The sequence below is a fragment of the Sminthopsis crassicaudata genome, chromosome 4 (genome assembly GCF_048593235.1).
Source record: "Sminthopsis crassicaudata isolate SCR6 chromosome 4, ASM4859323v1, whole genome shotgun sequence".
Lineage (NCBI taxonomy): Eukaryota > Metazoa > Chordata > Mammalia > Dasyuromorphia > Dasyuridae > Sminthopsis > Sminthopsis crassicaudata.
In genome coordinates, this window is record NC_133620.1 from 366,661,173 (window position 1) to 366,671,350 (window position 10,178).

General features: G+C 42.5%; 1 protein-coding gene across 3 annotated transcripts in view; it reads left to right on the top strand.

Annotated features, from left to right (window-relative positions):
- YPEL2 (yippee like 2) overlaps window positions 1-9,159 on the top strand; it is a 65,710-nt gene extending 56,551 nt beyond the window's left edge. For 2 of the 3 annotated variants that reach the window (XM_074261958.1, XM_074261959.1), the window contains exons 4-5: window positions 727-835; window positions 7,079-7,385. In XM_074261958.1, the coding sequence (XP_074118059.1) occupies window positions 727-835; window positions 7,079-7,168 (199 nt within the window). In that variant the 3' untranslated portion in view covers window positions 7,169-7,385. Of the gene's footprint in view, window positions 1-726; window positions 836-7,078 lie in introns of all 3 variants that reach the window. The other variant, XM_074261960.1, reaches the window with a different exon arrangement.
- The last annotated feature ends 1,019 nt before the right edge of the window (window positions 9,160-10,178 follow it).

Consider the following 10,178-nt stretch of genomic DNA (forward strand, 5'->3'; position numbering starts at 1 on the left):
TCTCTCCCCCCAAAATAAATAATGATAACTGTAAATTGTTAAAGTAATATATAATTTCATAATACATTTTTTATAGTTTGTTTGAAAAATGAATTTGATGTTTAAGAATGGTTTCAAAGGTCATAAAACTAATTTTGGGATTTACAGTGGGAAGAGTGCTGAGTCTAGTGTCAGAAGACCTGAGTTCAAATCCTACCTGCCACCTGCTGCCAATGTGATCTAGGGTCAGTCACCTTATCCCTTTGGGCCTCAGTGATCGGTCTAGACTGTAATATGGACCTCTAAGGGCCCTTTCAACTCTAAATCTATGCTCCTGTGACGCTAAGACTCTCTGGTCTACAAAGTCTCCTTTCCTGAGACCCATTTGTTCATAAATTGAGTTGGGTTTGAATCTGGGTTTGAAAGAGAAGTGACTAGCAAAGGAAGCCTTTCCTCTGTACAGAAGGACAGAAAGGCCATTCTCTCCAGCAGGCACACTGGACCAGAATGGAACAATCTGAGATCCCTTTGTCCCAGGACCTGACTTTTGCCTGTCTCTGGGGCTTTGCTCTTGCTCCTGAAGCTTTCTTCTCTTCCCCCCACCCCCACCTCTCCCCCGGGAGCAGCTGCTTTTAGGGAGTTCTTGCCCTGTTCATTCTTGCAGGTAGCTCAGCTCAAGGGACTGTGGATGCAGCCTGCATTCATCTCTCTCCTTTCTCTCTCCCCCACCCCCACTCTTTGGCACAGAGTTAATGTGGGCTGTGGACCTGCGGAAGAGCGAGTGTTGCTAACGGGGCTACACGCAGTTGCAGACATCTACTGTGAAAACTGCAAAACCACTCTGGGCTGGAAATATGTAAGTAGGATGGCCTTGGCCCCTTGGGGGGGAGGGGCTTTGGAAGCAGGTGCTAGCACCTGGGGATGGAGAATGCTTTGTGAGAAGGACCTGCTTTTAAGGGTTCAAAGCACGCATTTGAGCCCCGTTTTCTCCTCACGAAGGACTGTTGCTAAGTGCTCCGTGAGGTTGTGTGACTTTGCCATGGTCTTACAGCTAGGTGATGTCAGTCAAAGCAACATTCAGGTCCATTTCTCTCCTGACTCTTAAGGCCGACAGGTAAGGGGCGCAGAGCTCCATTTTGTAGACGATAAGTAAGCGGAAGACTCAAAAATTCCAAGGCTAACAGGTTTCTGCTGTGTTCCATGGCTTCTCTGTGAGGGCAGTACAAGGAGGAACCTCCTGTTTTCTCGTCCATCTCATAATCAGCAAATGGTATCCCTGTTATAGAGCCACTAAAGATGGCGCCTACCCGATCCTGCCCCTGAGGAGGAAGAGCTGGTCCTGCGGTAGCCCGTCGCACTTTGAAATCACTCTGGTTGTTGGGTTTTTTCTGGCAACGAATTTAAACTTGGGTTTTTGTAATTTACATCCATTACTCCCAATTTTACTCTCTAGGGCCAAACAGATCAAGTCCAAGCTTTCATATCATGGTCCATGCTCCAGGTTCCTTCCACTCAAATCTTTCTAGTTAGATGTGCTCAGTTCCTTTAATAGACCGTACAGGATATGGACTCAAGGTCCTTCCCCATCCTTATTCCTCTTCTCTGTCCACTTTCCAGCTTGTTGTTTGCCTTGCATTAGCCAGCATTAGGACCAGTAGCCCCCGCTTCTCTAGTCCTTTGTGCCATGGCAGCCTGAGCCAACACTGGGGATCAGAAGACTACATCTTGAGACCATCCCTGCCTTCTCCCCACCTTTATATGGAGCCAAGTTTGGACACTCTGGGGGAGAGTGTGATTTTCCTAGGGGATACTTGTTGTTCCCTGGGGCAGGAAGAATGAGCAGCAGTGACCTACTCTCCCCAGAAATTCTGGTTGCCTGGTATCCTGAGAATTTTTCTGTCTCACTTGGTGGTTTTCAACCCCAGATGCAGTTGCCATGGCGACAGTATCCATTGGTTGAATTTTTTCCTTTTTATACTGTTTTGTGTATGTGTGTGCACGTGAACTTGCTGTATGTACACACCATATCTCCTCTCAGTCAGCCCTCTGACACGCTGGAGTATTTGAGCATTAGTATTCAAAAAGAACAACCTCCAGGGTTTCCAGAAGATAATTTATCTTTTAGGAAATGCCTCAGGGTCTTCCTAAAGGGCAGTTAACATATCAGTTCCATGTTTCTTCTTTCCCTGCCAGCCAACATAATCTACTTTTAACTCTAGAAGGGTCATAGAACTAGAGCTGGAAGGAATCTAGTTAGACCAAAGTCACCCTTGCCCCCCTGCCTCCCATCCCCACCGCCACTGCCATTAATCACCCAGATGAAGAAACTGAGGTCCAGGTAGGAGCTATTACTGTTATTATCTATTATTCAGTGTTGCTCCAGTCTGCCTCTTTATGTGACCCCTTGGGGATTTTCTTGCAAAAATCCTGAACACAGGGCTTCCTGATTCCAGCACTCAATCCACTGTTTCACCTCGCTGCTCCAGAAAGATGGGGGCAGACCCTAAGGATTTTCCTAAAGTCATGCAGGTAGTGTGAGCCAGAATTGAATTTGGAATCCAACTTCCAGCTACTGAACCAATGCATTTTCCATTGTAGCATGAGGAAGAACCTCTCTAAAGGAGGAAAAAGAACAGTATTCTTCCACAGGAGGAAGGGCAGGGAGGGAACTAAATTCCAATTCTAATTACCCCTCCACCCACCCACCCACATTAACTTAAAAATATTTGGAACATCAGAATTTTGCTTGCATTTACTTGGGCCCCCTACATTTTGAGCTTAGTCTAAGAGCAGACATCAAATAGATTAAACTGGCTTTTTCAAACCCCATCAAGGATTCAATGTTCAAATTCATTTTATGACCCATATCCTTCTAAAGCTAGAAGGAGGAACTCTGAAGTCATTAGATTAATTATCTTGTAGGTTTTTCTACTGCTTCTGTTGACCATTTGATTACTCATCTGTTTGAGAAGGAACACTGGATAAGAGGCAAGATGCAAAGTCAGTCAGTTTTGGCTGTAAAGGTTCTGTGGGAGGGGAGTTCAGAATTAAAAACAAGAATAAGTTTTGGGGGATTATTTATCAATTTCCTTTATTCATGATTTCTTCATCCCTCTGATTTCTGTGGCCTACTGAATTGACTTGTTTTCTCTCCATTATGACCCAGTTTCCAGACTTTGTAGAGGTAACCGGGTGGTACAAAGCTTTGCTTTGTATGTGTATGTCCTCTACCCTGCAGACACTTAATGTCATAACACATCCTTGTTCTCCATCTTTCCTATTCTGCTTTTCTTTAAAAAAAAAATCTTTACTCAACACACATCATCAGACCCTCTTAAATGGTATTGCATTACTTTTGAAAAAATATAGCAAATCCAGCATGTATGTTGTCATTTCTGAATTTGCCAAATTTGTCTGTTAGTTTAAAAACTGTCTTGCTTCTTTCTCGAATCTCCTACTATTCTACACATTTTCATCTTCTCCCATTCTAAAATCTGTACCCACACCCACACCCATGCACCCATGCAAAAATACAAATACTTAAACTTGGTTCTATGGAAGAAAGGGAAAGGAGTTGGCAATTCTTAAGCTTTCTGCCTTCTGTCTGTGGAATCTATTTGTAGAGTGATTTGATTCTCAAAGCAACAGGTGTAATACCCAACAGGGTAATAGATTGAAAACTGGAAGGGACTTAAGAAATTAGCTAATTCCTTTTATACATATATACATATATATATATATATATATATATATATATATATATATATATATATATATATATATATATATATATAGAAAAGCTAATTTTCCCAAGATCATAGCATAAGATAAGATTTTAACTGAGCACTGATTGCTGTTCTTAAATCTAACTACACATCTGAACTAAATGTTTATAAGCTGCAAAAAAAAACAAAACAAAAAACAAAAACAAACCCCCCCCCAAAAAAAACAAAAAAACAAAACCATGAGCTCCATAGCTCCACTCTTCCAACCCCAAAGTCTCATCCAACTTCTAGACAAAGACAATTTCACACAAGTCATTAAGTATCAGTCATCACCACTGCACACACTACTACACTGCCCTGATTTCAAGGAACTTACATTCTAATGGGAGAGACAACACACATCAGTAAGCATATACAAAGTATTTGGGGGAGAATGCCACTCTGTACTATCTTAGAACATAAGGAAAGCACTCCGGCTTTGAATGTACTTAAGAAGGTGAATCCATAGATAGATGATACAGGTTTTTAGCCATACTCAACTGTTGGAAGTGGTTTTTCTTCATTCAACTAGCCGAGAGAGACAGACAGACAGAAACAGAAAGGGAATCTTGTGACAACTTCTTCCTCTTATAGATTAGTATCTGCTTTTATAGTCTTATAGAGACATTTAAAGGCACTGAGTTGTGACTCACTCCAGATTTACTTAGCAGATATAACAGAGAGAGAACTTGAACTCAGGTCTTATGGAATCTTGAGAAAAGTTTCGTATCCATTATGTGTCAGGCAGCCTCTCCAGATGTTCTTATGTCCATGATAATAAAATTGTTCTCCTCACCAACCACTCCACTGTAGGGTTTTATTAGCTAGAATAATAAATTCATTGGTTAAATCACCAGAAGTATGGATTTTTTTTTTTTTTTTTTTTTTTTTTTTTGGCTAGGAGATCTGATACTGATGTTGCTTGGCAGAAGGTTTTTTCCTACTACATTGTTTGTTGTAGCCCATGATTTCTGTGGAGGAGAAGTAAAGTAACAAGATATAAGTATATAAGTTAAAAGGGAAACCTTTTTGTTCCCCACAATGCTTTGCTTCTCTATTCAACTCATTCAGCACATTTCAGAAAGGTTCCAATCTTGGTGTGCTTCAAAAGATGGTGAGGATGACAAGGGGAGCCTTGTTAGAGAAGAATCCTGTGTGATAAGGCTTTTTAACAAGCTCTAAGCTTCTTAAGATAGCATACTAAAGATTTTCTTTTTGATAGGAATTGTTGACTAGTGGACAGGGTACTGGAATCAGGAAGACCTGAGTCCAAATTCATTAGCTATGGTCGTGGACAAGTCCCTGCCATTCATTATTTTTGTATCACTGTGGACAAGGTACTTAACTCTTCTGAACCTCAGGGAACTTAAAAAAAAATTAATAGTATTTTATTTTTCCAAATACAGGCAAACATAGTTTGCAACTTTTTTTTTTTTTTTTTTTTTTTTTTTTTTTTAATAAAACTTTGTTTCAAAATTTTCTCTTTCTCCAAGATAGCAAGCAATCTGATACAGGTTAAATATAGGTAATTGTTTTAAATCTATTTCCATATTTGTTATGTTGTACAAGAAAAGACTCAGGACACTCTTAAAAAAAATCACACGCAGTGGAAAGAATCAGAGGACCCACATTCAAATCCTGGCTCCACTGTTTATTAGTCCTATGACATTAGCAAGTCACTTCTTTCAGCCTCAGTTTCCTTATCTCAGAAGTAAAGTTTATATTAAACAGTCTTAAGATGGAAAATCTCCAAATTCACTTTAAGTGATTGATTGCCCACTGAAATTCTTATACAATACTGTTATAGGTCTTTGATCTATTGATGTCCTTGTGGTGATATGATGGGGTCAGGATGGCCTGAATTCAAATCTAGCCTCAGATATTTACTAGTTCTAGGACTCTGAGCAAGTCTGACTTGTTTTCCTCATCTGTAAGATGGTCATAATAGGGTTTTTGTAAGGATCAAAGGAGATATTTGTAAAATGGCACAGTGCCTGGCACACAATTAAGTGCTCTCTAGATGTTTATTCTCTTCCCTTTCCTTGTGATAATGAGTATAATGATAATAAAGTTTAGATGTAGTCTTCATTCTGTGTTGTTGTTTCAGTCATTTTTGTCAAGTTTTTTTAGTTATGTCCAACTTTTTGTAACCCCATTTGGAGTTTTCTTGGCAAAATACCAGAATGGTTTGCCATTTCCTTCTCTTAGATTATTTTACAGATGAGGAAACCAAAGCAATTAGACTTACTATTACATCATATAGCTATTAAGTATCTTGACTAGATTTGAATTCAGATCATCCTGATCCCATTGTCAAGTCTTCCTGATTCTAGACCCAGTATTTTATCCACTGTACCACCTTATATGATAAAATGCTAATTATTAGAAGTGATTTTGTGAGAATCATATAAAGGTTAATAAGTTCTTGTGGTGGGCTTGAAACTTTAATGTTCACTACTTATTATCAAATTATGAGGCTCACTTACACAACCCCAAGAATTCTGACAAAGATATCTCCATCCTGTTTTACTCAAATTCCATGTCCCAGCATGTGTGGGATGCCTTGATACTTTGGAAAGTACCCCAATTTATTTTTGTACCTCTGGACCATTCTGTGATCATCTTATAACCATTTAGTCAGTGGAGATGTCCCATGCTTCACCCAATCTATGTTACCTTCTCCCTTTCCCCCCGATATATCATTTTTGACCCTCAAGAGCAAGGTCTATCAACCTATGAAATTCCACATTTCACCATGTTTCTTTTGCATATTTGGGTATCAAATCCTATAACAACAAGTCCTGAAAGGAAGGGGCATCTCAGATCTTGAGGAAGAACTCAAGGCTAGTTCATTAAGAGGGGGCTATGGATGAGAGTGGACTCCGTGACTAAAAAAAGAACTATTTTGGTTTGAGGATATAAAGAGCTTAGAGAATTGTTTCAACAAAGCATGGAGCTTTTGATTACTTAGAAACTTAGGGAATTTTATTGAAGCTGAAAATCCTTAAAAGTTACTTTTAAAAGTTACTTGCTCCAAGTCGACGAATAGTAAATGGAGGAAGAATGAAGAATGTGGATTTGCACCCAGGTCCTTTTTTTTTTCCTGAGGCTGGGGTTAAGTGACTTGCCCAGGATCACACAGCTAGGAAGTGTTAAGTGTCTGAGACCAGATTTAAACTCGGGTGCTCCTGAATTCAAGACTGGTGCTCTATCCACTGCGCCACCTAGCTGCCCCTTGCACCCAGGTCCTTTGACACTGGACTGTCACCACACTGCTGCTTAATCAATCCATGGACGTGACCTCTCACCCCCTCTCTCTTTTTTCTGTTGACCAGGAACATGCCTTTGAGAGCAGCCAGAAGTATAAAGAAGGCAAATACATCATTGAACTGGCACACATGATCAAGGACAATGGCTGGGATTGAATGGAGGGAGCCCCCCCACCCAGTGTCTGAATGAATGCCATCCAACTGAACATTGTACCCGAGAGGGGAGAGAGTGACTGAACGAACGCTTGGTTCCATCCCTTTAGAGGCTTTGGCATCAGGAGCATCCTCCCACCCTATCTCCATCTTTATTGGTGACTGGCCTCCTAAATTGCTGTCTCTCTGTTTCTTTGCTTTGTATGTATTTGTGAGATGACCCTGGCTTCTCTCTCTGTTCTAGTGTTGGCTAAAAGCAACGGATGCACCGAGAGCTTGGCAGCATTCTACTTTAAGGAGAGTTCCAGGGACCCTCCTGCCCCTTCCCCCCCAGAGCGGCGGCCTTAGCCGTCTTGAGTCAGAATAGTGATGGTGTGGGGGTGTGAGGAGGGAAGAGAGCCCCGGGGCAGGGGTGGGCATGGGAGGGTGGAGGTAGGAACTGCTGCTCCTTAAAAACCCTGGGAACCTAGGAACCTTGAAACTATCAACTTGTCCAAAAGGACAAAAAGAAGATTTTTTAAAAAATACCTCATGACTGAATTCTCTTTGAAGCTTCTGTTCCTGACGCCCAACAATGTGCCAGGTCAGCATGAGAGCAGGCTCTGACTCCTGTGGTTCATGCAGTCGTAGGGGCAGGAGTCAGATTGCCTTGGGCTGGTTTGGGGGTACCCTGTGTTAGCAACAGTCAGCGGCTGGTGAGCTTGTGGTAGGGTCTCTGATTCGTTCCCTAACCGTGTCTGCCTGTGCCCACCCCTACTCCGAACCCTCCCTTATGCTCCCCCATTGTGGCAAGGAGGGATCTGCCCTTCACCAAGTATGGAAGATCCCATGCTCTCTGGCAAATCCAGGCCAGTGGCCTTTGACTTGTGACCTACGAAGTTAGGAACAGCAAGTTGACCGCTCCAATATCAGCAAGAAAACCATAGGAAAGCCAGTGCAGTTAAAACGACTCCCACTGCCTGACCCATAACCCTTGACTAAGCACAATGGGTGAGGGGTGGGAAGGAGAGAGTTGGAGGGATGGGGAGGAGAGGGAAACATCTCTTAGCATCAGACCTCCTCCCCAGTGACGGGTGGGTGGGGGTTCCCAGGAGATTCACATGCAGAGTTTGATTGGTATTGATTCCAGCCCTGTCTTTTCAGCTATGGAAACTAAAAGCTTTGGAGATTATGGATAATGTGTTCTGCAGGCAGACATTTCAGGCCCCAGTGTTATTTCCCTGAATTCAAATGGGAAAAAGTAGAGTAATTAACCAAAGTGGCCCAGCAGTGGGAAGCCGATTAAATTTGATGTCAGACTAAGAGTAATGAATTCTAATCTTACCTTTTCTTTTTTTGGAGGGAGGAATGAAAAGGGGACATAGTCCGTGATATTAGGGGGAGTTGAGTGGGGGAGGCCCAAGCCAGGAAGGCTTGGGAGTAAAAAGCTTTGTCTTGCATTTAATCATCCACACTGTGATGTCTGTTCTACAGCAATCCAGCTAGTACCTGGTGAATGATGAGGCCCGCTCAAACTGAGTTCATTTCATTTCTCAGGCTTAAAATATTCTATTTTTTCTGGTGATCTTGTGTATCGCTCTCAGCATCTCATTTTTCAAGGAGGCTGAATCTGAAAAATTCAAGTCTCAGTTGTCACAAGTGGTTAATTCAGGAGCAAAGGGGAACCTGTGCAATGGAGTGGGGCTTTGAAGGCAGCAGAACCAGGGAGCCTTCTGGGATGGAATCTGTGATGGAAAGGGGTGATTATGGGAGGGCTATGAAAAGGGTGAATCTCTAGGTCGCTGTCCTGTAGCAAGATAAACTCTTGAGCCCTGGTGGTTCTGGCCCAAGGCTGACCTAGGCCTGGAAGTTCGCTCAAACTGGACCTTTCTTCCTTTTGACTGTCTGGCAAAAGTTTAAAAAGACTTCTTCCTTACAAATCTAGTTTTTGGTTCTCTTTAAAAAAAAATCAACATTTTATAATTAAAACTACCCCCCCCCCCAAAAAAAAAAAACCCCAAACAGCCCCAACACCATTAGGCCAGTCTGAAAGAGTAAGAAGGGAAACTGAGGTATAGTTAGATTACTTTGTTGCAATCTGCTAGAGGAATTTTTTCTGCTTCCTCTAATCCTTTAGATTGCATCAGAAAATAGCTTCAGTTTTCACATTCCCCGGCTAGCTTCCCAGTCCTGAAATAGCTGGATTCCCACTCCCTCCCTACTGAAATATGGGCCTTGGGCCCTTTCCTTTAGAGATTTAGCCTTCTCTTTAAGGAAAGTTTCACCTGATTTTTAGAACTACAAATGAAGTGGAACTTTGGCAAATGTTTAAGCAAACCTAGACAAGGAAAGATACGCAGTGAGTTTGCAGAGACCAAACCCTGGCCCTACCCCCACTTTCTGCCCTGGGAAAGCTTCCATTGTTCTCTCTGGGGGGGACTCCTGGTGCTGTGAGGAACCCTTGTGCAGCACCCCAGAAGTGCACAGCACCACCTATCCGAAGAGAAGGCTCAACAGCAGAATGACCCCCTTCATTAGGTTTCCCGTACGTGTTGACTAAACCATAAGTGCTTCTTACAATGTTAGCTCCATCCATGACCTGTTTCGTGTCTAGCAGTATTGGAGACCACAAATGGAGCTCAAACCATGTCAAACTTGTGGACTCGATTAGTTCTTATATTTGATTTTTTTTTTTTTTTCTTAAAATTGTCTACTCAGAGCGTAACCAAAGACCTCACTCCTAGGCCACTGGTAGGTTCAGCCAACTGGGAGCTGGTGGGCAAAGCTGGGAGAGTGGAAGGAAGAGAAGGGGGAGCGAGAAGGAGTTCTTTACCTCAGCCAGCAGCTGCCTTCATTTGCAATGGGAAAACTTAGCAGAATCTCCGGTTCCACCTTTGGATTGGGCTGGGAACCTGAGTGCTGGGGTCTGGGGTCTCCACGGCCCGGCCTGGCACCAGCCTGGAAGCTGGATGCCATTGACTTGAGTTGGTTGGAGCACAGCAGCTGCAACCCAGCTTGATGAACACAGGTGTCC